At 44.7% G+C, this 27,138-nt stretch overlaps 8 protein-coding genes across 8 annotated transcripts; 5 read left to right on the top strand and 3 right to left on the bottom strand.

The window, feature by feature from the left end:
* Window positions 1-300: 300 nt before the first annotated feature.
* On the top strand, window positions 301-26,099 carry LOC128753867 (uncharacterized). The gene is made up of 5 exons (XM_053856029.1): window positions 301-603; window positions 3,580-3,594; window positions 5,322-5,660; window positions 7,109-7,115; window positions 25,779-26,099. Exons 1-5 carry the CDS (start codon window positions 311-313, stop codon window positions 26,097-26,099), a joined length of 975 nt encoding a protein of 324 aa, XP_053712004.1. The 5' UTR covers window positions 301-310.
* LOC128753872 (histone H1-like) lies at window positions 2,244-3,000 on the top strand. The gene has a single exon (XM_053856032.1). It carries the CDS (start codon window positions 2,258-2,260, stop codon window positions 2,858-2,860), a length of 603 nt encoding a protein of 200 aa, XP_053712007.1. The 5' UTR covers window positions 2,244-2,257; the 3' UTR covers window positions 2,861-3,000.
* LOC128753876 (histone H2B 1/2) lies at window positions 4,236-4,746 on the top strand. Its single transcript, XM_053856037.1, has one exon. The coding sequence runs from the start codon at window positions 4,243-4,245 to the stop codon at window positions 4,615-4,617; it is 375 nt and encodes a 124-aa protein (XP_053712012.1). The 5' UTR covers window positions 4,236-4,242; the 3' UTR covers window positions 4,618-4,746.
* LOC128753870 (histone H3-like) lies at window positions 6,180-27,138 on the bottom strand. Its single transcript, XM_053856030.1, has 2 exons — window positions 26,810-27,138; window positions 6,180-6,556 (listed from the first exon to the last, which is right to left on the bottom strand). The coding sequence occupies exons 1-2, from the start codon at window positions 27,136-27,138 to the stop codon at window positions 6,223-6,225; spliced, it is 663 nt and encodes a 220-aa protein (XP_053712005.1). The 3' UTR covers window positions 6,180-6,222.
* On the bottom strand, window positions 7,131-7,517 carry LOC128753874 (histone H2A). Its single transcript, XM_053856035.1, has one exon. It carries the CDS (start codon window positions 7,515-7,517, stop codon window positions 7,131-7,133), a length of 387 nt encoding a protein of 128 aa, XP_053712010.1.
* Window positions 19,511-20,791, bottom strand: LOC128753866 (uncharacterized). The gene is made up of 2 exons (XM_053856028.1): window positions 19,669-20,791; window positions 19,511-19,603 (listed from the first exon to the last, which is right to left on the bottom strand). The coding sequence occupies exons 1-2, from the start codon at window positions 20,720-20,722 to the stop codon at window positions 19,569-19,571; spliced, it is 1,089 nt and encodes a 362-aa protein (XP_053712003.1). The 5' UTR covers window positions 20,723-20,791; the 3' UTR covers window positions 19,511-19,568.
* LOC128753877 (histone H2B 1/2) lies at window positions 23,683-24,076 on the top strand. Its single transcript, XM_053856038.1, has one exon. It carries the CDS (start codon window positions 23,684-23,686, stop codon window positions 24,056-24,058), a length of 375 nt encoding a protein of 124 aa, XP_053712013.1. The 5' UTR covers window position 23,683; the 3' UTR covers window positions 24,059-24,076.
* Window positions 24,653-25,089, top strand: LOC128753873 (histone H3). The gene has a single exon (XM_053856034.1). The coding sequence runs from the start codon at window positions 24,664-24,666 to the stop codon at window positions 25,072-25,074; it is 411 nt and encodes a 136-aa protein (XP_053712009.1). The 5' UTR covers window positions 24,653-24,663; the 3' UTR covers window positions 25,075-25,089.

Here is a 27,138-nt window from a genome sequence, read left to right as displayed (position 1 = left end):
AATTATGGATCTGCAGGTGATCAAAGCCATCACAAAGTATAATTATTGAGCGTTTCATGGGGAGAAATATGTTTAAACAGTTTAAAATAAATCTTTGGTCTGCCGCTCAATCTTGCCTGCATTGTGGCTCAGCACGCGCACAACACGTCTAAATCCATAACGATTCAATAGAAGTTAAACGGCCATTTGTTGATTGTTTCGAATGATGTCATAGCTCGATGAACGGCTTCAACAACGTCCGCAATTTGGCTTTATATATGGCGGCAACGCTGTCCATAAGTACTACGGTTTCAACGTTTTAGGTGAAAGGATGTCTGGCAGAGGGAAGGGCGGAAAAGGACTTGGAAAAGGAGGCGCCAAGCGTCACCGTAAGGTTCTCCGCGATAATATCCAGGGTATCACCAAGCCCGCTATTCGCCGTCTGGCTCGCCGTGGCGGAGTCAAGCGGATCTCCGGTCTTATCTACGAGGAGACCCGCGGAGTGCTCAAGGTGTTTCTGGAGAACGTGATCCGTGACGCCGTCACTTACACCGAGCACGCCAAGAGGAAGACCGTGACCGCCATGGACGTGGTCTACGCTCTCAAGAGGCAGGGCCGCACTCTGTACGGCTTCGGCGGTTAAACCAACGGTGAATCGTTCACAACCCAAAGGCTCTTTTAAGAGCCGCTCAAGTCAATCAAGAGCTCTTATTTCCAATTAAAGGTAAAACTATCTTATGGAAGCAGCATTGAACTTGTGAAGCTCGAGGTTAGAAAGCAAGGTTTTACTGGGACTAGATGTGATTTGTCATGAAACATGGCACACAATGTGCTTTTTACGGATAAGATAAACGCTTGGAAATGTGGAATTGGGTTGATTGGTATGAAACACAAACTAGGCCTGAGATCTCCCCCAATCCACAAATATTTCTGCAGGTGGCTGTCTGTTCACAATGACCTTATACATGCATATTTGAACATGAATCTATGGTATTCAGAGTTTCTCTGACTGATCATCAGAATAAACTTCATCCAAAAGTTCTACTTCATCCCCTTAAAACACATGCTTTCCTGAGTTGTTCTTTTTGCATTTTGTGATAGGAATTACTTGCTTGACTTCTTTCCTTTATTTTCCCAATCAATACAAGATGGTGCGAGCAGTGTCCCTAAATGTGGTTAAAAGCACCACGGCAGTTATCTGCACACGGGGGGCTAAGAGGTCAACCACCATTTTCTTTTTCCTGTCAGAAGCAATTTGATTTCAATACATAAATGTATTTTTTGATACCATTTCACCCATTTTAAAATTGACTGATCTTCACAAACACATGATCCAAACATAACTGATTTTGTAATCTTGTTGAATTCATTATGTCTATGAAGTTGGGTGGTTGTTCTTTTTATTATTATTACTCAATTCCCTACAATACAAACAGGTTATAAAACTGCTTCACAACATCTAATCACGTCAATCAACAAGAGACTCATAGTTAAATGTAAACTTTCTCAAGATGAAATCTGTAAGATGGGCATCTTAAAATTCCTGCATCAAACGTAACCATGACATTTTCACATTGTAAAATAGCAAACATTGCAAAGTTGAAATAGTCCCCTGTGCCATGTCAGCTGATTGCAGGAAATAGACATACTTTCTTGTTAAGAATTGTCTGATCGATATATAATATTGTTTTTGGAATCGAGTTGAAAACATTTATTCTTTCATTTCATGTTGGAGAGAACAGAAGACAATTGACGTGACATCAAGCAGCCACGGCGAGTGTGTGTTTGCTATGCGTTTTAAACGCTATGTTATTCGACATGGCTGATGAAAAAATATCTAACTCACTTTTCCATAGAATAAATAAAGAGCCTGCTACACTATCAACTCGGTTTGGCGACGTTTTCATTGGTTTTTCTACTTTTATCGAAGAAAAACGAGGAGGACATCTGTGAGGAGGAGCGCTGACGACAGCGATGAGGTGAATTTATGACGATTTACGACAAAAGTATAAGGACATTTTCAAGTGTTTGTGTGTTGAGATGGAAGAGAAAGGTGCCCGCTACCATAAATGTTAATTTATAGTCTTTAAAATGTGTACAGAGTCGTTGTTTGTCGCTTTGAAAGAAGGAGAGAAAACACAAGTGTGGAGCAGCGTCGCGCTGCTCGTAGAGCTGCAGCTGCCTTCACTCTCCACGGTTCTCATGCTGCGTTTAAGTGCATCCCACACAGTAGAGCGTGTCAATCTACACGGACGTTTGAGAGAGAAGCACTGTGAACATGGCAGAAGTCGCTCCAGCACCAGCCGCCGCTCCGGCCAAGGCCGCCAAGAAGAAGAAGGCCACGAAGCCCGCCAAGACCGGCCCCAGCGTCGGCGAGCTCATCGTCAAGGCTGTGTCCGCCTCCAAGGAGCGCAGCGGTGTGTCACTAGCCGCCATCAAGAAAGCTCTGTCCGCCGGAGGATACGATGTGGAGAAGAACAATGCTCGCGTTAAGACCGCTGTGAAGAAGCTAGTTACTGCCGGAACCCTGGTTCAGACCAAGGGTACCGGAGCTTCCGGCTCTTTCAAGATGAGCAAGAAAGAAGCTCCCAAAGCCAAGAAAGCCGCTCCCAAAGCCAAGAAGGCCGCCGCCAAGAAACCTGCCGCCGCCAAGAAGCCCAAGAGCCCAGCGAAGAAGCCGGCGGCCGCCAAGAAGTCTCCGAAGAAGGCGGCCAAGAAGCCTGCAGCTAAGAAGGCGGCGACAAAGAGTCCCAAGAAAGCCGCTGCCAAGAAGCCCACCAAGAGCCCCAAGAAGGTGGCTAAGAAGCCCGCAGCCAAGAAAACTCCGGTCAAGAAGGCAGCCAAGCCTAAAGCCAAGAAGGCAGCACCCAAGAAAAAGTAGACGTTCTTGTCTTCCTTAAAAGGCTCTTTTCAGAGCCACCCACTTTCTCTACTGAGCCTCCGCTGTGTTTAATAGATGCGTTTCTGATAGATGCACGTTCTCATCACGACTGTCCTCAGTACTGAGACACATTATTTGGAGAGTCATGACGCATCACGCATCAATTGTCATTTAGTGATTAGATTATCCACTTCAGCGGCAAACAATGAGCTGTTCCCAGTGAAGATCTCGCTCGTGCATCCACACAGAAAAGGCTCGTTGGCCACTACCTCCGCCTCCAACATCAACCCAGCCACAAACTCCATATTTCATTGGAGGAAAGAGTTAAAGTCTCGTTGGGACCGCCCTCCACCCTCGGACCTATTTAGAGGCTGCCCTACTCTCTCAATCACATCTCGACTGAATTTTCCAAGCTACCATGAGTGGAAGAGGCAAAACCGGCGGCAAGTCCCGCGCCAAGGCTAAGTCCCGCTCATCCAGAGCCGGACTCCAGTTCCCGGTCGGTCGTGTCCACAGGCTGCTCAGGAAGGGCAACTATGCTCAGCGTGTCGGTGCCGGTGCCCCCGTTTACCTGGCGGCCGTGCTGGAGTATCTGACTGCTGAGATCCTGGAGTTGGCTGGAAACGCCGCCCGCGACAACAAAAAGACCAGGATCATCCCCCGCCACCTGCAGCTGGCTGTCCGCAACGACGAGGAGCTCAACAAGCTGCTCGGAGGAGTCACCATCGCTCAGGGTGGTGTCCTGCCCAACATCCAGGCGGTTCTGCTGCCCAAGAAAACCGAGAAGCCCGCCAAGGCCAAGTAAAGGCTCCCAACACCACAAAGGCTCTTTTCAGAGCCACCCACTTTCAACTAAAGAGAAGTTCATCAATCAAGTGTACCCCGTTTTCACATTGAGTGTCCTGTATATATATATATAACAATGGCTGTTTTATTAGATTGCTGCATTTCACAGACCAGAAAAAAATATACGTTAATGAATAAACGCACAACAGCACACAGTATTATTAGTATTATTAGTTATTAGTATAACTCATGACCGCTTTATAACGTGCTCTGACATTAAGATGCTTGGTGGAAAGATAACACTGAATGGGCGTGCCTTTCCCCCGCGACGACATTTTCGTCAGGTTGTTTGGTGCATCACACAATTTTCAAATTTCTCTGGTTTCTCTATAAGCATCACATCTTCTCATTCAATGATGTGTTTATAAAGAACACCAGCAGTTTCGGTGGCCGCAGCCAAGAGCGACACAAACGAAAGAAAAGCCATGCCGCCCCTTTTCAAAGGAGCCAATCAGAAACATGCAACGACACAGCTACACGGCTATAAAACCGCGAGCTGCGCCGGTTGCAGTCACTCGCTACTGTCCAGCAGCAACATGCCTGAGCCAGCGAAGTCCGCGCCCAAGAAGGGCTCCAAGAAAGCCGTGACCAAGACCGCCGGCAAAGGAGGCAAAAAGAAGAAGAGGACCAGGAAGGAGAGCTACGCCATCTACGTGTACAAGGTGCTCAAGCAGGTCCATCCCGACACCGGCATCTCGTCCAAGGCCATGAGCATCATGAACTCGTTCGTCAACGACATCTTCGAGCGCATCGCCGGAGAAGCGTCTCGCCTGGCTCACTACAACAAGCGCTCCACCATCTCTTCCCGGGAGATCCAGACCGCCGTGCGCCTGCTCCTCCCCGGTGAGCTGGCCAAGCACGCCGTGTCCGAGGGAACCAAGGCCGTCACCAAGTACACCAGCTCCAAGTAAATGGTCGGCTGACTATTTCACCACAACGGCTCTTTTCAGAGCCACCCACTTTATCTGACGAGCTTTGCTGTTGTTGCCAGCATATATTTAGTGGTTTTCCATGCATGTCGACTCAATTAAAGCTTCAAACACAACTGATGACCATCTCAGAAATGACTGACAGGGTAATGTGGAGTTGCGCAAGAAAAGCGCCATAGTTTCCATTCAGGAAGAAATCACATGTTCCTAACTTAAGTCGGGATGACGTTTCTCCCCTTTTTTCCTTAACTCAAAACGCGAACATGCGCGTGAAAGCTGAAATGATCCATTGACTAAGTGCTTAGAGATACCACGACATCACGAATATTTTGTAGTTTTCCATACAAACTATTTATCCGTCCTTCCATATCAATTAAATAAATGTTAATAAATGTCTAAATTAATTTAAATCATTTATTAACCAAAAGAACAGAAATGGCTCTTTACAAGTGGATTTTTACTTAAATCTCGGAACATGAGGACACTGGAAATGACTTTGGACTGTTGCGCGTGATTTGAAAGCGATTCCTCCAATCAGGAGTGAAGCTCTTCCCGTGGAGGCGGAGTGATTTGTCACCAATCAGGACCAGAGCTGTAAAAATGACGTCGGAATGACGATGCTCTTTCGGCGCTTAAAAGACAGAGCCTCATCCCCTCAGATATCACCTTTTCTGAACACAGAAGAGCTCCACTACCATGGCCAGAACCAAGCAGACCGCTCGTAAGTCCACCGGAGGCAAAGCCCCCAGGAAGCAGCTGGCCACCAAGGCCGCCCGCAAGAGCGCCCCAGCCACCGGCGGAGTCAAGAAGCCTCACCGTTACAGGCCCGGCACTGTGGCTCTGAGAGAGATCCGTCGCTACCAGAAGTCCACCGAGCTGCTGATCCGCAAGCTGCCCTTCCAGCGCCTGGTCCGTGAGATCGCGCAGGACTTCAAGACTGACCTGCGCTTCCAGAGCTCCGCCGTCATGGCTCTGCAGGAAGCCAGCGAGGCTTACCTGGTCGGCCTCTTCGAGGACACTAACTTGTGCGCCATCCACGCCAAGAGAGTCACTATCATGCCCAAAGACATCCAGCTGGCCCGCCGCATCCGCGGAGAGAGAGCTTAAACCCATACGCCTCTAACTGGACCCCACAACGGCTCTTTTCAGAGCCACACACTCAAACTAACGAGCGAATGTTTCATTATATCGCAAACAATGGAATATCACGAAATATTCTCACAGAAATATGAGGAAAACTGCGTTATTTTCATGCTGATGTCGAAAGAGAAAAGAGGACTGTTCCAAATTTATTTATATTCTGTGTCAGTCTGTAAGTTCTAGAGTCATGTGGTTTTCGTAAGTGCACTGCATAGTAACGCTCTCAATCTCAGTTTCAAACTTGTTTGGTCATTAAGATGGTGGCCATGACTCTAAAACGCAACTGTGACAAAGTAAGCAACACTTACGTTCACTACTTGGTTGTAGACTCATTACATCGTATCATATGCGATTCATAACAAACGAAACACACTAAGAACACCGCCACTTAGGAAAGGTGGGCGGCTCTTAAAAGAGCCTTTGGGTTGTGAACGATTCACCGTTGGTTTAACCGCCGAAGCCGTACAGAGTGCGGCCCTGCCTCTTGAGAGCGTAGACCACGTCCATAGCGGTCACGGTCTTCCTCTTGGCGTGCTCGGTGTAAGTGACGGCGTCACGAATCACGTTCTCCAGAAACACTTTGAGCACTCCGCGGGTCTCCTCGTAGATGAGACCGGAGATCCGCTTGACTCCGCCACGACGAGCCAGACGGCGAATAGCGGGCTTGGTGATGCCCTGGATGTTATCGCGGAGAACCTTGCGATGACGCTTGGCGCCTCCTTTTCCGAGTCCTTTGCCGCCCTTCCCTCTGCCAGACATCCTAACGTTAGCTACGTCTCCGCTGTTATGGTCAAAGCGCAGCGTCACTCCTATATAAATCCATTTTACGGACGTGTTTGGGGACTGGCAGTTAGGCAGGGGAGGAGTGAAGTGTCTCGCGCTCATTCAGACTTGCAAGAGTTGCACAGACATCCCGTATTCACTTAGTCATACTCTGAATATACGCTCGATATTAATAATTTAAATCCTACCCCACCTGCTGATCCGGATTATAATACAACACTTGCTCTTTAACATGATCAGTGGATACGTAACGATGTTGCTACTGAAAGTATTTTTTACTGCTCCGATTAAATAATTCAACGTTCGATGTAGACAGAAATGACACTTAAAATTCAATCGTGATTGAGAGTTGTCTGATGTCTGTGAATTTGGATGGTCGGCCACTTTCCTCATACTGTGGGACGATAATTCAATTGAATTGTCGTGAATTTAATTGAATTCAATTGACAGACTGCCTTAATGTAATGAATGGAGTTCCACAATCAGAATGTCTTCAAAACGGTTTGGAAACCAAAGCTTCTCATAGTTTAAAGTGGGTGGCTCTGAAAAGAGCCATTGTGTTATTGGAGCATTTACTTGGCCTTGGCGGGCTTCTCGGTCTTTTTCGGCAGCAGAACCGCCTGGATGTTGGGCAGGACACCGCCCTGAGCGATAGTGACTCCTCCGAGCAGCTTGTTGAGCTCCTCATCGTTGCGGACAGCCAGCTGCAGGTGGCGGGGGATGATCCTGGTCTTCTTGTTGTCGCGGGCGGCGTTTCCAGCCAGCTCCAGGATCTCAGCAGTCAGATACTCCAGCACAGCCGCCAGGTAGACGGGGGCGCCGGCACCGACACGCTGTGCATAGTTGCCCTTCCTGAGCAGCCTGTGAACACGACCGACAGGGAATTGAAGACCGGCGCGTGACGAACGGGTCTTGGCTTTAGCGCGGGCTTTTCCTCCTGTTTTGCCTCTTCCGCTCATTTTTTAAATACTTTCAAGAGATGTGTCTCAAGAATGTTTTTACGGCAGCGAACACGTCCCTTTTATATCTCCGCGTGTAGAGGCGGTTCTTGCTCGGGCATTTGGAAGACAAAGGGTTCTCTGGGGTCCAGTATCTAATCTCTTTCCTCCAATGAGGAGCCGAGCTACTGACGCGGGTCTCCAGGAAGGCAAGGTCCGCTAACCAATCACGAGCCGGCTCTTTTGCCACTCACACATCACATCAAGGTCGACAGTAAAATGTAATTCTGATTTTGTGTTTTTAACACTCCATGTGATTCAAGTGCCACGTAGTTTGGTATCTCAAGAATTGTATTTATATTTGGCAAGTGTTACAAAACAAATAACAAAACAAATAACTGTTAAACCATGCCGACATAATTCCAAAACGGTTTAAATCACATGCCTTCCGGACAAATAGTGAATATTACATTCTTTGGTGCACAGTACATCGTTTATGTATCACTACACTCTGGAGTCAAAAAAAGTTTTTTAAAAAAATGTTGGGAAAATGGTTTTTCAAATTTCCGCAAAACAAAAACTAATGTATAAACTGTGGTCATGTGAATCAATTGAATAAATACATAATTTTTGTTTTTATTTCTAAAAAACATTGAGGATTTTTTTTGAGGACAACAAATATCCCGAATCATATAAAAAAAGAATGAATGAATGAAAATTGCACTTCCAAATGTGCTAACATTTCTTGCTCTGTTGTTGGGTTGTACTGAGTGAAGCTAGAGTTTGACACTCTCCCGCCTCATCCTTTGTTATCCGTGTGAAGAAAATCAATGATATCCTTTGGTTCCTTTTTGTTATTTACTTCGAAATTATGGTACAAATAGTGTAACTAGATCCTTCTATATCATAAAGACAATCAATAAATTGTGACGAACAAATTCTTTAAGAACGCATCAGCAGAAGATGTTTTCACACCACAGCCAACGAACTGGTTTTGTCAAACAGATTAAGAGTTCCATTTTGGAGAACCAGAAACATACTTGTGCAAAGCTGTGTGAGTGTGTGAAACAATTATTAATCTGTGCATGAAATTCATTATGCAGTGAGTCTGTTGAAAGCCAAAATACACCTCAGTTCAGTGTTGTCATGGAGCTCTCCATTCATACATTTATACATTCATTTTAAGTTTCCAGAAAATGAAATTTCATTTTAGGCTCTTTAATTTACAATGGTAGTGGTTGGATTGATAGTTCCAAATATCTTTTGCGTCTATTCTAATAACCGGAGAAGAATTTCAGTGAAATATTTATTAGACTTGTGCTTATGATTTTATTTATTTATTGTAATTATTTTGTATTTCAATCAGTTTTCCAGTTAGGGCATACAGCGGGGGCTGTCTTAAGCGGGTTTGTGCCGACCAGGTGTGGAACACCTTTGAGAGGTATGACCAAAGATTAGTATCACACTAATTATTTTTTTTTAATTATATGAGTTTCACAGTATTTTACTCTTTTTTTTCCCCAAGAACAACTAGGTGTTAACTCATTTCCTAATAATTTTGACGGTAATTACTGTACTTAGTTGACTAGGAATTATAGTGGTACCTCGGTTCTCGACCACAATCCTTTCCAGACGGCCGTTGGAGAAGCGATTTGTTCGAAATCCGAATCTATTTTTCCCATTGCAATGAATGGAAAAAGATATAATGCCTTCCTAGCCTTAAAATAGGCTTTTGTAGGAGTGAATGTAGAGTATCTGCTGAGCCACCCAGGAACGATGAACTTTCTGCAGTGAGGCGTCTCCAACAACTCCAGGTGTTGAGCTGCGGTTCTCCAACAATTGTGGAGGCTCAAGACTGTAAGTAACGCATGGAACACAAAGTTTTATATATACTGTGTATATATATATATATATATATATATATATATATATATATATAGCATACAGTTGTGAATGCAAAACTGTTTTATTGGGTCATAAACTTGAACTGTGAACTTACAAATCCGTCTTTAAGGCAGGTTGGCATTTACAAAAAGAAGTTGGCTGACCCTTGATGGACTCAGCCTGATCCTACGGCCCAGTCTTGGAAAAGATTCTCTCTGATGGTACAGATGTGGCCACGGTGCACAACCTGGCCTTCATCACCACAGAAAGCCGTTTATAAACTGGGGAACATCTCTTCCACCATGACAGGGGGTCCAACGTGCGAGGTAGGTGTTCCTCTGCTAAGTAACCCCTCATTTCCATTATGAGGTCTGATGTAGTTGATGTCGTTCCAGGCCTCCTACATTCTTATTCTCTCATCAAAGTCCTTCCAAAACATTGCACTTGTGCCGACTGCAGCACCTGATGCCACCTCTGTCTCTGCATCACTTTCAGTGGGAGTCATCGCTGCTGCAGCTGCTATGACCCTCTTTGCTGTCTCCTCTGCCTCTGCTGGTTGACAAAAGCTTGCTCTGGGATCCAGGAGAGTTGCATCAGCAAGCTTGTCGATGGACTCCACTCTGCCAAATCAGGGAGTCGACCAGACTCTTTACAGGTGCGGTTTAAGTTTGAGGGCTTTGTTTTCCTCTCATCAAAATGACCTCAGTAGTTGACGTTCATTCAAAACTTTAAACTACTTACCTTTCAGCACCGGGGTCCTTGCTCTCTTCCCCCTTTCAACCCTCCGTCCCGCCAGACCTCACCCAAAATACATGTGGGCAATAGGGGGTACTTTTTCTATGCTAAAACCATGTTGCTGCAGTGTGTGTGTGACCACTAACATTCTTGTCTCTCAGAACCTGTTCCATGTGCTGGAGAGAGTCATTTGTTTTACGTTATTCTTGTTAGGTTTTGGGGAAAAAAATTAAACAGTTTTTAAAATCTTCCTCTGTTATTTTATTTATCTTCTAAAATTACCCTGATTAGAGTGCCTGCATTCTTCCCTCAGTGGTGATATTTTGCTGAGCTTTTACTTGTTCATATGGTGTCAAACACCGGGCCAACTCTTCAAGATGGTTTAGAATGATTAATATTGTTGTTATGCATAAATCTAACTAACTCAGGCATCAGAGGCTCTGAGGTTGGACATTTATACCATGCAATAATGTCCAACCACTTCTTCATTCGAGCAGTAAATTGCATGCAGTATGTCTGCAAACAGAAAATGGGAAAATTTGGTCAAAATTGTTTAACAGCATGCCATGTTTGACACTTTGTTTTATTTGTAATATGTTGGTAAAGTCAATTAAATTGAAGTTTAAATCCAACTGCAATACCAATTCAAACGCAGTATTGCATGTCACCACTAGGTGGCAAAACAACTCACTGTAAGATAAAAAAAAAAGATTAGTTCTTTTTACTGAATGAGAGTTAACTGAGTTACTAAAATGAACTGTTTTGCCCATCACTAATATGCATACTGACATACAGTATGCCTTATACACAATAACAAAGCCATGTCGTGGGTCAGCTGTTTTTCCGGCTTTGTTCAGGGGCGTTCGGGTTCTAGATTTTTGTTCAAAATCCGAAGCAAAAAAACCTCGAAATTGTTTTTCGAACTCTGATTTGTTCGAATTCCGGGATGTTCGAAAACCGTGGTACCACTGTACATATTTTACCATCGTGAGGAATGAACATTGTAGTACGGAATTAGCCACACCCACTATATTTAAGTGGGAAAATAGATCTCCGGTCTATAAGCCACGGTTGCAGTGGTGCTGTCTGCACTGTAGAAAGGTCAGAGGATCACTAGTTTTGAAAACAGGGTCCAGCATCGAGACAGACTTATGAAACAAACTCAGCAATTTTCTGAACTTCAATCATGAACCATGTCATCTTTTATTTCTATTAAACTGCTCAAAATGTGCTGTTTTCACCTGGGTGTTTAAAGTTCCGACACAACATCCGGTCTCAGCTGCTGCTTCTCCTCTCTGACACAGGGGCGAAAACAGCACATTCAGAGTGTTTTAAACTAAATAAAACATCTGTAATTTGATCACTTTCATGTGAAATGGCTCAATTGCATATGCTATTGACTGTCTGGTGTTGGGCTGCATGAAAAAAATAATGTTTGAATTCTCTGTTTGCATCCAAATGAAGGGATATTTCTTTGTCTCTAATAACAGCCATCTATGTCTAAGAGGTGCCTCAAATCCAAACTCAGAATTGCCAACACCAAGAGTTTTACTGTCCCTGTTCACATTGTATTTGTTGATTAATCTCTTTTTTTTAATCTCGATACGACACAATAGAAAATGCCACCAGGGCCTTCTGGACCACACCAGTGTGGAATCAGTTTCCTTCCATGCCCTGCTCGTTTTCTTGCATCACAATTAACGGCACACAGCTGGAAGCAATCAGTTAAACAGCACATCTGATTCGCTACTTAAACGCCAAGGTTCTGCTCAGCAATGTCAGGTCATCCATGTGTTTTTGCTAACTGTCATGTTTTTTCTGTTGTTTGTACCCAGTTTCACCTCACAAGCTTGTGCTGACAGTTGTGTTTTGAATTTTATTTATATTTATGTTTCCTGATCTTCCTTTGTTTTGTGTGTTTGTTTCTTGTATGTTTGCATGAATATTTTCAGTGTAATAACCTTATGTGAATACACTGTTAATACTGTCTAGATGGTTCTTATTTGCGCTTAGTAGTGTGTATTATGTCTTTATTTTTATATGGGAATACACTGTAAATACAATTTAGATGCTTCTTTTTATTTGCCCTTAGTAGTATATATTAAGTCATTATTTTTATCTTGCATGTTTGTTGAGTAACATTACATGTTACCCATTCTCTCTGTTTTTCATTTCTGTTTTATTTTGAGCAGGAGTTGTGGTTGTGACGAAAAACAGTTTCCCTCCAGATAAATGAAGTGATCCTGATTCTATATATATTCCACACTTTATTAAGGATTTTGCTTTCAAATATAAAATGTATTCTTACTCTTTACACTCATTCATTATTCCAGTTGTCAGTCTGCCACTGTCTACTTTTTGTTCCAGCTGGCACACACACCTGGAACCACTCAGCAATCAAGCTTCCTTTTTCCTTTTTTTTTTATTAAAATTCACTAAGAAAAGTAACATTCTTAAACCATTCACACTCTTAAAACAAAATAGAGGAAGCTATACGCCACCATATTTCAAATACGTTTCACTTCATGTCCAGTCACCTGTCTTTTCATCCGGTCTTCCATTGTTTGTATACTATGATGCATATTATAAAACAGAAAATGTCCTTTGTTTGTTAGGGTATTTCTCCTTGAAGAGCCCAAAAAACACTGTTCGTGGTAATTTGTACAGAGATATCCCAAGATAATAATAACTGTTATATCATGATAATTAGTATCTTGATGATTTTTATCTCGGGATAAAAAAAAAAGTCATGCTTGTCACTTCCAGGGACGCGTAATACGTATAGCTTAGCCACATATGCTCTTATTTTGAGTAGAAGACACTTGATCAGAGTGTTAAACTCACTGACTTGCAGACAGTGACTGACAACATTGACAAACAGTTACGAAGCCATGGGAGACATCGTGGGTACAGTGGGGAAAAAAAATCATAGGTTTTTTTTTCTGATCTAAGATCAACACATAAAAATCACTCTTCGTACTAGTGATGTCACTTAGGTTGGCTAGGTTGTCCCACATCAGTCTAACTTTCACCACAGGTTTTCTCTCTTTCAACAATGGTGTCAGGGGTTGTGCTGAGATTCTGCATTCAAATATTAGATCTTATAATCGATCTTCACCATCATCACGTGCCTCCAGTTGTTGTCGTAAGGATCTCCTTTTTTATAGATCAAGGACATGACACCCCGATAAGCCGACGAGTGGAGGACCCCCTTCAAGAGCCGGAGGCGAGTATTGGAGCGATCTCCCCGCTACATGTCTGGTAGAACTCACACGGAGGTCCATCTGGTCCTGGAGCTTTCCCACGATTCAGTCGGAGGATGGCCTCCTTCACTTCCGAGCTATTGGCCGTCTTGTTCAAGTTAATGAACGCGTTCATGCGGGCTTCTGGTATGAGTATTCTTTGATACATCCCTTTACAGAGAGTCTGAATGGTCTCCCTCTTAGGACCTCCTCCTTTACCAGTTCCCTGTCACTGTTTCTTATTACAGAGATGTGGCTGTTCCTCAGGTGGGTTCTGTGCCCCTTATTTAGCTGATGGACATTACACATGTTTTTGTTCTCCACCCCGAGATGGAGTCTGAGATGTTGTGCCATGTCATTCATTTTGATCAATTCTGACCGTATTTTATTCAAATGGTGTTCATCTTCTACAGATTTGCTGGATTTAGTTTGTATATCGATATATTCTGTCATTAGGTCTGTGTATCTTTTATTCTGCTCTTGGTTCTGGATTTTACTTTTTTATTTAAAGAACGCTCTCAATCTTTCCTTCATGTTTTCGCAGAGGTCCGTCTTAGATTTAATAAGTTTAATAATTTCTTGTTGTTGTTTAATACTTCGACATTTAGTTTCCAGTAACCTTTTCGTTCATTATTTCCCAGTGACAGACCAGTTTCTACAGTGAGATGGTGAGAGTTGATCAATACTTTTGCTTTGTAACACGGATGTGATGCACTAAAAAATGTAAACGCGATCGATCTGTGTCATTCTGTCTGTGTCTTGTTTCGATCAAACTGTGTAAAATCAACCTTGTTCGGATATAAAACTCTAAAAACATCTTTCAAGTTAGAATTCTCGCTCATCTGCTTCAGAGCTCTCCACTCTCGCAACGGCCTCAGGGGTAGGGATTCTTTCGTTCATATCCATGTACGCATTGAAATCTCCGCACAGGATTACGTCGTACACGACCGTCAGCAGCTCCTCCACTTTCTTTAAGATCCTGACTTTGGCGGCAGAGTCTGGATGATTCAGACTTTGTTGTTCAAGTAAAAGCAATCCACCAATAAAAACCTTCCGGGGATTATTTCTCTTGACCTTATAATCTCATAAGTGTTCTTAAAAAATATCCCGACTCCATCCGTTTTGTCACATCTTATTTTGATTCTCCTCTGACTTAATACCTCTCAGGTTACTGGTAGATACTGAGAGCACACTCATGATAAGAGAATTGTAACCTGTCTGACGCAACTTCTTCTCCACTTCTTCATCTCTGCTCCCGGTGCTGTATCTGTTTTTACACATACACTCACGTACTCCATGGTTTCTGCCACTGCTGTCTCGCAGTGTTCCTCTTTGCTGCAGTCCCGGTCGGTGAGGGTGTCTCCCCTGTCGAGACTCCAGACGCCTCACTTACAAAGTCGTATTTCCCATTGCCCTCACAGTCCGACTGGTCGGTGGTTGATGGAAGTTCCATCTCCGCGGCTTGAATGACTGGCTGACTGATGATCCGTTGCATTTAAATTACTTTATTCAAATGACATTTTAATACAAAGGATATAATTAATACATCATAACAGAGGTAAGATACAGTTTACACCGCCACATGAAAACATTTGCTTTAAAATAAGACCATCATAACGATAGAACATTCCACTGTTGATGCACATTTTCTTTTGTGTCTGTGGACCTCTGCCGTTTCAGTTCCACAATTATCTTGTTGGCGATGACGTCACTTGGCGTCGCCCTATTATGCAAGACCAGCATACATCTGGTCTTCCACAACTTGAACACCGCATGGGAGATCACACACCAATATAGATCTTTCTTTTGTTGGGGTATGGACTCACCAAAGATTCCAAACATCACTGTATTCCGGTTGACCTCCACATCCAGTCCAATGTCTTTGATCCTGGCCCACACATCTCTGGCCCGAGGACACTCCAACAACAGGTGGTCAATTGTCTCGTCCTGCTGGCATCCATCAACAGGACAACACTTGGTCTTAACAAAGCACCTCCATTGCACAACAGCCCGTACTGCGAGTCTGCCGACGGACACTAGCCACATGATGTCTCTCTTACTCTCGGCCATGTCCCGGGTAAAGATGTTCCTAACGCATGTGCCGTAATGCTCCGCTTGGAGGCCTTTATACAAGATATAACCACCATAAAGATCATTTGATATAATCTTGTAGATCTTTTTGTTGGAGTCTGCGACCCAGTTATTCGGCGGATGCCCGTGTCTCGCTCTAAAATCTGAGTAGGCTAAGACATAGTAGGGGATGTTATTTCTCACTCTGCCCTTCTTCTTCTTCCACCTGGATCTGTGCCCCACCCACACAGCACTTCGCTGGACTCCAGCAGCAATGGTTTTACAGAAGGTTATGAGCAGCTTAAGCTGCACATCCATGGCTCCAAGCCCTCCACCTTTTCTGCTTTTGAAGAGCAGCTCCCGCTTCGCCACCTCTCTGGTGGTTCCCCAGATAAGATTGACAAGCAGCTTGTTTAGCCTCTTTATGGTGTGCGTTAGAGGGGGAAATATGTTTGTTAAGAACATTAATTTAGATAAACCAAATGTTTTTAGGATTAAAATTCTGAGTTTGCAAGTGGTGTTCTTGTTTTCCCACTTGCTAAGTTCTTCTATCACTTCCCTTTCTTTTGCGCTCCAGTTTTCATTGTAGCTGCATGTGTTGGAGAAGTCTATTCCCAGGATGGTAGTTTTACTTTGATCTTTTATACCAAGTGAGACTTTATTATTAGGATTTCCAAACCAGACTGCCTCTGTTTTGTGTTGGTTTAATTTTGCTCCTGAGGCCTTTTCATAGTTCTTCAAGTGCTCATTGACTATGTCCCGTTTGTCTCGGTTATTGATTACCAGTACTAGATCATCCGCATACGCCATGGCCACGATTCTCTCGCCACTTTGTGTCCGAGTTCCGTTTAATCTCTGGTCATTTTTTATATTGTTTAAGAGGGGGTTAATGGCTAAAATGTAAAGTGCTGCTGATAGGGGACAGCCTTGCTTCACCCCTCTTTGAACATCAAACTGTTCAGTTAAAACGCCATTGACGTTAGCCTGGACCGTGGACTGAGCATATAAAAGTTTGATCTGATCAATAAAATCCTGTTTAAAACCATAACTTCTTAAAACATGCCATAAATAATCCCTAGATAAGAAGTCAAAGGCTTTTTTCTGGTCTAAGGCCAACATGTAAAAATCACTCTTCGTGTCGGTGATGTCACGTAGGGTGGCCAGGTTGTCCCACATCAGTCACACCGCACAGGTTTGCTCTCGTTCAACTATGGTGTCAAGGGTTGTGCTGATCCTCTGCAATAAAATGTTAAAATGGCGAGTATTGGAGCGATCTCCCCGATACATGTCTGTTAGAACTCAGATGGAAGTCCATCTGGGCCTGGAGCTTGACCTCGATTTAGTCGGAGGATGGCCTCCTTCACTTCCGAGCTATTGGCCGTCTGGTGAGATGCCTTGTTCAGGTTAATGAACGCTTTCATGCGGGCTTCTGGTATGAGTATTCTTTGATACATCCCTTTACAGAGAGTCCGAATGGTCTCCCTCTTAGGGACCTCCTCCTTTACCAGTTCCCTGTCACTGTTCCTTATTACATAGATGTGGCTGTTTCTCAGGTGGGTTCTGTGCCCCTTATTTAAGTGATGGACAGTACATGTGTTTTTGTTCTCCACCCCGAGATGGAGTCTGAGATGTTGTGCCATGTCATTCATCTTGATCAATTCTGACCATATTTCGTTCAAGTGGTGTTCGTCTTCCACAGATTTGCTGGGTTTAGTTTGTATATTGATGTATTCTATCATTAGGTCTTCGAACCTTTTATTCCGCTTTTGGTTCAAGATTTGACTTTTATATTTGAAAAATGCTCTCAATCGTTCCTTCATGTTTTCCCAGAGGTCCATCTTAGATTTGAAAAGGACCTCCAGGTTGTTCATTTTTTCTATTTCAGATTTGAGTTCTTCTACTGTGCTATTGTGGTTTAATATTTCAACATTGAGTTTCCAGTAACCTTTCCTTTCATCATTTCCCAGTAGCAGACCTGTTTCTACGGTAAGATGGTCAGAATTGATCAGTACTTTTGTTTTGTAGTACACAGGTTTGATGCTCTAAGAGACGTAAATGCGATCGATCCGTGTCTTAATGTTTCGATCAAACCGTGTAAAATCAACTTTGTTTGGATATAAAACTCTAAAAACATCTTTCAGGTTAGAATCCTCGCTCATTTGCTTCAATGCTCTCCCCTCTCGCGACAGTCTCAGGTGTTTGACTGGGATTCTGTCTTTTATATCTGTGTACGCATTAAAATCTCCACACAAGATAGTGTCATACCCGACCGTCAGCAACACTTTCTTAAAGATCCTGACCTTGGCGGCAGAGTCTGGAGGAGTGTAAACATTGATTCGAACTTTGTTGTTCAAATAAAAACAATCCACCAATAAAACTCTTCCAGGGAATATTTCTCAAAATCTTATAATCTCCCAGGTGTTCTTAAAAAATATCCCAACTCCATCGGCTTTATCACAGCCAATAGAGAGAACACAAGTTCCTTTAGTCCATAATCCTGGTGGTGAGTCTTAGCTCCTGAGCACAGATAATGTCATGCTGCGTGTGTAGGAGAGCAGACATCGTACTATTTCGGTTCTCCTCGGACTTAATTCCTCTCAGGTTACAGGTAGCTACAGAGAGCACACCCATGATGATAAGAGAGTCGGATCATGTCTGGCGCAACTTCTTCTCCACGCTCATGTCTGCTGCTCCCGGTGCTCTCTCTCTTTTTACGCATACACTCACGTGCTCCGTGGGTTCTGCCACTGCTGTCCCGCGTCGTTCCTCTTTACTGCAGTCCCGGTCGGTGAGGGTGTTTCCCCACTTACCGAGTCGTATTTCCATCATCCTCGCTGTCCGACTCGTCGGTGGTCGATGGAAGTTCCACCTCCGTAGCCTGGATTGACTGGCTCCGCTGACGCTCCGTTGCTACTGCTGCTCCACTGCCACTCGGGGAAGGGTTCGGGCGCTGCGGTGGATCTCCTGAGGTCCCGCTCTGAGGTGTTCCAGCGAAGCTCCCTCTTCCAAGTCCTCTTCCTCTCCCAGACGTCGCCTGCATTGGCCGCGCAGTTGATCCTCTGAGTGTTCTGCTTCGCAGGAGGAAAGGCTGGTGTGTCGGCGCCCTCTGGCGGAGATGTCGGTGCATTGCGGGCAGCCTGCGCCGTTTCTGTCCTCCGTTTCTGGCTCTTGGCGATGCTACTGTACGACTTTGGACACTGGAAGTAAGTGTGTCCTCCCCCACACAGGCTACATTCCGCGGTCTTAGTGCACTCCTTGGCCTTGTGACCCAGACCTCCACACTTCCAGCACTTCACCTCTTGGCAGTCTTTGACCTGGTGTTCTGTACTGTTGCAGACAAAGCACTTGGTCACCTGACCGGGGTAGAAGATGCGTCCACTGTATCGCCCAAGGGAGACCGTGTTGGGGATGACGTAGTCAGAGCCGAGGTTCTGCAGCTTCACACAGTATTTCCTCACTCCATACCATATACCGAAATGATCAACGGATTTGTATGGTACGTCGAGGATAGTGCAAAATCTACCAATAAAAGTGGACACGTTGTGGTTCGAGACCCTTCCGGTCCAAAACTTCACCACTAGGTTCACAACATCAATGGTGACAGATGAGTCCAGCTGCCAGGGTTTCCACTTCACGGACTCTGAGTTTTGCTTATATTTCTCCAAGAAACCCTGCTAACATAATCTCGGGAGGGGGGTTCACCCTCGCCCATGTATTTTAGTCTCACCCAGTTCTGGGTGAAACGCTCGCCAAAGGGCGCCATGTTCCTTGCCCAAACCAGGCTCGGTGTTATGTGAGTCCAAGCTGATATGTGTCTACTTAGTTAAAACCAAAACTCACAGAATAAGGTGCCCTCACAGGGCCAAGTGCTCGAACGGTTGCAGCTGTCAGTTAAATCCCTCCCTTGCTTTTTAAATTACTTTATTCAAATAACATTTTAATACAAAGGATATAATTAACACATCATAACAAGGAGGTAAGATACAGTTTACACCACATGAAAACATTTGCTTTGAAATAAGACCATCATAACGATAGAACATTCCATTGTCGATGCACATTTTCTTTTGTGTCTATGGACCTCTGCCGTTTCAGTTCTGCAATTATCTTGTTGACGATGACGTCACTTGGCGTCGCCCTATTATGCAAGACCAGCATACATCTGGTCTTCCACAACTTGAACACCGCATGGGAGATCACACACCAATATAGATCTTTCTTTTGTTGTGGTATGGACTCACCAAAGATTCCAAACATCACTGTATTCCGGTTGACCTCCACATCCAGTCCAATGTCTTTTATCCTGGCCCACACATCTCTGGCCCGAGGACACTCCAACAACAGGTGGTCAATTGTCTCGTCCTGCTGGCATCCATCAACAGGACAACACTTGGTCTTAACAAAGCAACTCCACTTTACAACAGCCCGTACTGCGAGTCTGCCGACGGACACTAGCCACATGATGTCTCTCTTACTCTCGGCCATGTCCCGGGTAAAGATGTTCCTAACGCATGTGCCGTAATGCTCCGCTTGGAGGCCTTTATACAAGACATAACCACCATAAAGATCATTTGATATAATCTTGTAGATCTTTTTGTTGGAGTCTGCGACCCAGTTAATCGGCAGGTGCCCATGTTTCGCTCTAAAGTCTGAGTATGCTAAAACATAGTAGGGGATGTTATTCCTCGCTCTACCCTTCTTCTTCTCCCACCTGGATCTGTGCCCCACCCACACAGCATTTCGCTGGACTCCAGCAGCAATGGTTTTGCAAAAGGTTATGAGCAGCTTAAGCGGCACATCCATGGCTCCAAGCCCTCCACCTTTTCTGCTTTTGAAGAGCAGCTCCCGCTTTGCCACCTCTCTGGTGGTTCCCCAGATAAAATTGACAAGCAGCTTGTTTAACCTCTTTATAGTGTGCGCTTGAGGGGGAAATATGTTTGTTAAGAACATTAATTTAGATAAAACAAATGTTTTTATGATTAAAATTCTGAGTTTGTAAGTGGTGTTCTTGTTTTCCCACTTGCTAAGTTCTTCTATCACTTCCCTTTCTTTTGCGCTCCAGTTGTCATTGTAGCTGCATGTGTGGGAGAACTCTAATCCCAGGATGGTAGTTTTGGCTTGATCTTTTATAGCAAGTGGGACTTTATTATTAGGATTTCCAAACCAGACTGCCTCTGTTTTGTGTTGGTTTAATTTTGCTCCTGAGGCCTTTTCATAGTTCTTCAAGTGTTCATTGACTATGTCCAGTTCGTCTTGGTTATTGATTATCAGTACTATATCGTCCGCATACGCCATGGCCACGATTCTCTCGCCACTTTGTGTCCGAGTTCCGTTTAATCTCTGGTCATTTTTTATATTGTTTAAGAGGGGGTTAATGGCTAAAATGTAAAGTGCTGCTGATAGGGGACAGCCTTGCTTCACCCCTCTTTGAACATCAAACTGTTCAGTTAAAACACAGTTGACTTTAGCCTGGACCGTGGACTGAGCATATAAAAGTTTGATCTGATCAATAAAATCCTGTTTAAAACCATAACATCTTAAAACATGCCATAAATAATCCCTAGATAAGAAGTCAAAGGCTTTTTTCTGATCCAAGGTCAACACGTAAAAATCACTCTTCGTGTCAGTGATGTCACGTAGGGTGGCCAGGTTGTCCCACATTAGTCTCCCTTTCACCGCACAGGTTTGCTCTTGTTCAACTATGGTGTCAAGGGATGTGCTGAGCCTCTGCATTAAAATGTTAGCTAAAATCTTATAATCGATGTTCATCATCATCACGTGCCTCCAGTTGTTTATGTCGTAAGGGTCTCCTTTCTTATAAATCTTATATATCTCCCTTGCCTCTGCCAGACATGCTTGCAGTTCAAACGTTGAAACCGAAGTATGTCTCTTCCAGACATGGAAGGCCTCGTGAAAACTCGAGAGTGAATGATCCGTTGCCACTGCTGCTCCACTCCCACTCGAGTATCGGGTGCTGCGGCGGGTCTCCAGGGGTCCCGCCTTGAGGTGTTTCAGCGGAGCTCTGATGGAAAAATTATCGTTACTGTTCAGACTATTGGAAAGTTACTGGTGAAGACTGCCTCATTGTTTTTTTGTTAAACCATTCCTCCTTGTTATCAGAACAGACTGAGCATCTCACAGATGCACAAGGTTGTTGCTACATTCTTGCTTGTTATCTCCAATGTTATTGTGTACCCCTCCCATCCTGTGATTAAAGTTTATGTTCGCTGAGAATTTCTCAGTGAGAGTTTCAACTTCATACTGTGATCCTACTGTGTTCTCACTCTCTTTGCAAAGATTCTTCAATAAAGACAATTCCCTCGTTCAAGTCAAGAAATTCCACAAAAATGCCCTCTTCCTTGTCCTCTTCCTCTCCCAGTTGTTATGGGAATAATTATATTTTACTTATTATATGAATCAAGTTATCTTGTGCTATTGAATAAAGTGCTTAATAAATATGTATCTAGTGAAAGATTGAATCCAACAGATGCTGTGATGTTGGGTAAGGTAACTTCAATTCAAGCAAGCCAATCAGAAGAGAGGCCCAGATTACGTGTCAACAGCATCCCACAAAACTAAGAATGATATCAAAACATCAAAAGGATTCATCAACGTCACTCCAGACTGAGTGGTGCCGACACAACTCCAGAGGCCTTTTCGTACGTATTCAGGTGCTGGTTGATTATCTCCAGTTCAGCTTAGCTCTTAAATATCAGCAAAATGTCATCAGCATATGCCATGAAATTGATTCTGTCTTTACAGTGGGTCTGGATTCCTGTTGACCTGTGGTCATTTTTTGATCTTTAATAGTGGGTTGATTGCTAAAATATAGAATGCTGCTGATAGAGGGCAGCCTTGCTTCACCCCTCTTTATGTGATGACACAGACAATGTGGAGAACCCAAGCACAGGAAGTATAGAGAGGCTGATGTGAATATATCCCCAAACAGAGTTTAATAACAAAAACAGCAGAGCCAACACAAAAGGGATGCAGCCCAAGCCCAAACAAATATCTAAGAGAGACTCCAACGGAGCAAGCTCAGCCAAAATCCAGGGAGCATCAAAAGAGTCCAGAAACACAACGACAACAAGTCGGGCACGAGGAACTAAGAAACAAGAAAGCAAAAAAAAAATTTAACTTACTAAAACTCTCAAGCACAAAGGCAAAAAAACAGGGCAAACAAGGAAGTAAAAATCGTTTCCAAAAAAATGTTCAGACTAGGACTCCAAACACATGCCACAGCACAGACACATTCATGATCTGGTGCTGCATCAACGTCCAGCTTCTCCTTAAGAGGTGGAGGCTCATCAGAGGAAATTGATTGCAGCTGCCGATTGCGCCCGACACTGTCAAGAGAGACACACAGGAGCAAAAAATGACAAAAATAAAAGTATGGCGGGGTCGGCCATGACACTTTCGACATTAAGCTGTTCAGCCTAAAAGCCTGTTGACATTATCCTGTATGGTGGAATGGGCATATAAAAGCTTGACTTTGTCAATAAAATCTTGTTTAAAACCGTAGCTTTTAAAAACATGCAATAAATAATCTCTGGATAAAAAAATAGACTTTTTTTGGTCTAGGGCTAAAACATAAAAATAATTTTCATTGCTTGTGATTTCCTGTAAAGTGGCCAAGTTGTCCCACATCAGCCTCCCTTTCACGGCACAAGTTTGTTCGCTTTCTTTGTTGGTTCCTCGGGCTGTGTTTAATCTTAACATGAAACTGTTTGCAAAAATCTTGTAGTCAATATTCATCATTGTGAGGTGCCTCCAATTGTTTATGCTGTGAGGTTCTCCTTTTTATAGATTAAGGACATAACACCATGGTAAGTCAATGTCTGTGTACATGTTAAACTCACTGCACAAGATGATATACTCGACCTTCCTATGCCAACTCATCAGGACCATAACTTAAAAATATATATATTCTTATTGTTTATGTTTTACTTTTTGAGGTTATGGTGGAGTTGCTGCAGCATCAAAACTGCAATAATAAAATGAAGGTTGTTTCTCTCATTCATTGTAGCATAAACTTAGCGCACAAGTAGTTAATTAATGCGCAGAGGCGCAAGTCTTCAAGACAGAAATAACCGACAACTCTTGAGAACAAAAGCGCTCAGCACGAAAGACAGTCAGCCCGCCATTTTCCAAGGCAGCCAATCAGAAACAGGCAACGACACACTCGCGCGTCATCTCCGCCACTATAAGACCGCGAGCTGCGCCGGTTGCAGTCATTCGTTACTGTCCGACAGCAACATGCCTGAACCAGCCAAGTCCGCGCCCAAGAAGGGCTCCAAGAAAGCCGTGACCAAGACCGCCGGCAAAGGAGGCAAAAAGAAGAAGAGGACCAGGAAGGAGAGCTATGCCATCTACGTGTACAAGGTGCTCAAGCAGGTCCATCCCGACACCGGCATCTCGTCTAAGGCTATGAGCATCATGAATTCGTTCGTCAACGACATCTTCGAGCGCATCGCCGGAGAAGCGTCTCGCCTGGCTCACTACAACAAGCGCTCCACCATCTCTTCCCGGGAGATCCAGACCGCCGTGCGCCTGCTGCTGCCCGGTGAGCTGGCCAAGCACGCCGTGTCCGAGGGAACAAAGGCCGTCACCAAGTACACCAGCTCCAAGTAAAACGGTCCTCATCCTTCTCATCCCAACGGCTCTTTTCAGAGCCACCCACTGCATTTGACGAGCTTGTCGTTCTCCCATGTTCACGAGTAACTACTTTGACTAAGTGTCTGAGGTTCTTACACAGAGAAAGGCGTTGATTCACACATTCTGCACTGGACTTGGCCCTGGTCTTGGTGTGTTCCCTCTACTAGCTGCCAGCAGCTACTTCGAAAACGGAACATATCCATGTATTATATATAAGAAATTATCAGTGTTGTATGTATTATTGCCAATACAATTATTGATTTTGAACAAAGTCATTGTTCTTAGCAAATCAACTTTCCTTTCAAGACATCACTCTTAAATACGTAACAAGGGTTTTTACATTTTGCTCTGATCTCCATCAACTGTCACGCATCGACCAACACAAAACAGATTTGAAATGTAGTCGGACGGATTCCTTCAATCAAAACCCACGGGGTGGATCTGTCGAACATTAATAGCCAATCGGAACAGGAGTTGGGGGTAACGCCTCACACTGACGTCACGCGCGACACCCTTAAAAAGAGAGCCACCAGCCCATGCGCCACTATTTTTCTCTGGAAGAGTAGGAGAACCACGGTAACATGGCCAGAACCAAGCAGACCGCTCGTAAGTCCACCGGCGGTAAAGCCCCCAGGAAGCAGCTGGCTACCAAGGCCGCCCGCAAGAGCGCTCCAGCCACCGGCGGAGTCAAGAAGCCTCACCGTTACAGGCCCGGCACTGTGGCTCTGAGAGAGATCCGTCGCTACCAGAAGTCCACCGAGCTGCTGATCCGCAAGCTGCCCTTCCAGCGCCTGGTTCGTGAGATCGCGCAGGATTTCAAGACTGACCTGCGCTTCCAGAGCTCCGCAGTCATGGCTCTGCAGGAAGCCAGCGAGGCTTATCTGGTCGGCCTCTTCGAGGACACTAACCTGTGCGCCATCCACGCCAAGAGAGTCACCATCATGCCCAAAGACATCCAGCTGGCCCGCCGCATCCGCGGAGAGAGAGCTTAAACCCATACGCCTCTCACTGGACCCCACAACGGCTCTTTTCAGAGCCACACACTCAACTCTAACGAGATAACGTTTCTTGTTACAAACACTGAATTATTCCTATTAATTACTCTTCGTTCAGTAAATACTTAACTTATTACTATTATGGTCAGCCTACAGGACATGATTATAATGTATAACATAACCCGTCCTCACGAAACGGTTCCCCACTGATTCTGCCGACAGTCACTATCCACATAGCATGTCTTTTACTCTCACCGGTAGAGATGTTCATGGCGCAGGTCTCATCGTGGAGTGTTCAAAGTAGCCAGCATACAGTTTATTTGAGCATACCATGTGCAATATCCACGCATAAATAATATGCAATATATGCTTCAATTTCACGCTGATGACATATTCTATTGACAGCAACGTCCATGGTGCCGTCCCCTCAGTCACACTGGAAAGAATATTTATTCAGGGATATGCAGTCAACAGACGATCATCGTCGTAGTTTTACTAGTAGTAGCCATGTACGCGTTCAACCTCATCGTCTGAATAACGGCATGTGTCCGAGTGAGATCCCTGTCTCACCACCAGGAGATTTGCGTGAACTTTTGAGTGACGTCATAGTCCGCCCTTTTCTCACTGGCTGGCTTCGACTACGTCCGCAATGCGGCTTTATATTGGGAGGCAACTCTGCGCACTTCAGCTTGCACCTATAGACTGTAAGGATGTCTGGCAGAGGAAAGGGCGGGAAAGGACTCGGAAAAGGAGGCGCCAAGCGTCACCGTAAGGTTCTCCGCGACAATATCCAGGGCATCACCAAGCCCGCTATCCGCCGTCTGGCTCGCCGTGGTGGAGTCAAGCGGATCTCCGGTCTCATCTACGAAGAGACTCGCGGAGTGCTCAAGGTGTTCCTGGAGAACGTGATCCGTGACGCGGTCACCTACACCGAGCACGCCAAGAGGAAGACCGTGACTGCTATGGATGTGGTCTACGCTCTCAAGAGGCAGGGCCGCACTCTGTACGGCTTTGGCGGTTAAACCAATTGCTAACTAACTACAACCTAAAGGCTCTTTTAAGAGCCGCCCAAACCAACTAAAAAGCTGTCCTGTATTCTACTATAGTTCTACTATAGTTGGCAATGTGCGTTTTCCACAAAGCGGGGTCATCTGACTTTTTATATTTATTTAATTTAACTGAGTTTACAATCAAACTTGCATATTTATTATGCGTGGATTTGGCTCTGCTTTGGTCTTAAACGGGCCATGCGGGGTGTAGGAAATCTGACAACTCTAGTTCTTGACTGGAACTCTGCAGCGGTCGATATCCCATTCATCAGCACTCAAAGGGTTAAAAGTCAGGATTATTTGTCTATAAAATTGTAAGTCCACCTCTGCATAACAGTGTATCCTTGTTTGCTTTAAAGAGAATGACAAGAATAACTGATTTTGTCTGTAACAGATTATTGTCTGAAATCACATGCGGCCCTCCTAGTATCTCTCTGCCCCACTATTTCAGAAGGACTGCTCAATACTGTCGCTGCTGCAGTCTATTATTCAGTTATGGCTTAACACCACCATCAACAACCTTATAAATGGAATCGTCACTCATTTGAGAAGTTGTGTGGCTCTGAAAAGAGCCGTTGTGTAGAGTGAGCGGCGTATGGGTTTAAGCTCTCTCTCCACGGATGCGGCGGGCCAGCTGGATGTCTTTGGGCATGATAGTGACTCTCTTGGCGTGGATGGCGCACAGGTTGGTGTCCTCGAAGAGGCCGACCAGGTAAGCCTCGCTGGCTTCTTGCAGAGCCATGACAGCAGAGCTCTGGAAGCGCAGGTCAGTCTTGAAATCCTGCGCGATTTCACGGACCAGACGCTGGAAGGGCAGCTTGCGGATCAGCAGCTCAGTGGACTTCTGGTAGCGACGGATCTCTCTCAGAGCCACAGTGCCGGGCCTGTAACGGTGAGGCTTCTTGACTCCACCGGTGGCTGGGGCGCTCTTGCGGGCGGCCTTGGTGGCCAGCTGCTTCCTGGGGGCTTTGCCTCCGGTGGACTTACGAGCGGTCTGCTTGGTTCTGGCCAT

This window comes from Synchiropus splendidus, chromosome 2 (genome assembly GCF_027744825.2).
Source record: "Synchiropus splendidus isolate RoL2022-P1 chromosome 2, RoL_Sspl_1.0, whole genome shotgun sequence".
Classification (NCBI taxonomy): Eukaryota; Metazoa; Chordata; class Actinopteri; order Syngnathiformes; family Callionymidae; genus Synchiropus; species Synchiropus splendidus.
The sequence above is the reverse complement of the archived record's forward strand: the minus strand, read 5'-3'. Positions and strand labels throughout refer to the sequence as shown.

Coding starts and splice junctions, on each gene's coding strand:
- LOC128753876 (XM_053856037.1), top strand. CDS start 4,243: ATGCCTGAGCCAGCGAAGTCCGCGCCCAAGAAGGGCTCCAAGAAAGCC.
- LOC128753873 (XM_053856034.1), top strand. CDS start 24,664: ATGGCCAGAACCAAGCAGACCGCTCGTAAGTCCACCGGCGGTAAAGCC.
- LOC128753872 (XM_053856032.1), top strand. CDS start 2,258: ATGGCAGAAGTCGCTCCAGCACCAGCCGCCGCTCCGGCCAAGGCCGCC.
- LOC128753877 (XM_053856038.1), top strand. CDS start 23,684: ATGCCTGAACCAGCCAAGTCCGCGCCCAAGAAGGGCTCCAAGAAAGCC.
- LOC128753870 (XM_053856030.1), bottom strand. CDS start 27,138: ATGGCCAGAACCAAGCAGACCGCTCGTAAGTCCACCGGAGGCAAAGCC. Junction 6,557..26,809: donor CTCTTCGAGGACACCAACCT/GTGCGCCATCCA, acceptor TGACCATAACAG/CGGAGACGTAGCTAACGTTA.
- LOC128753874 (XM_053856035.1), bottom strand. CDS start 7,517: ATGAGCGGAAGAGGCAAAACAGGAGGAAAAGCCCGCGCTAAAGCCAAG.
- LOC128753867 (XM_053856029.1), top strand. CDS start 311: ATGTCTGGCAGAGGGAAGGGCGGAAAAGGACTTGGAAAAGGAGGCGCC.
- LOC128753866 (XM_053856028.1), bottom strand. CDS start 20,722: ATGGCGTATGCGGACGATATAGTACTGATAATCAATAACCAAGACGAA. Junction 19,604..19,668: donor AGTGATGTTTGGAATCTTTG/GTGAGTCCATAC, acceptor GCGGTGTTCAAG/TTGTGGAAGACCAGATGTAT.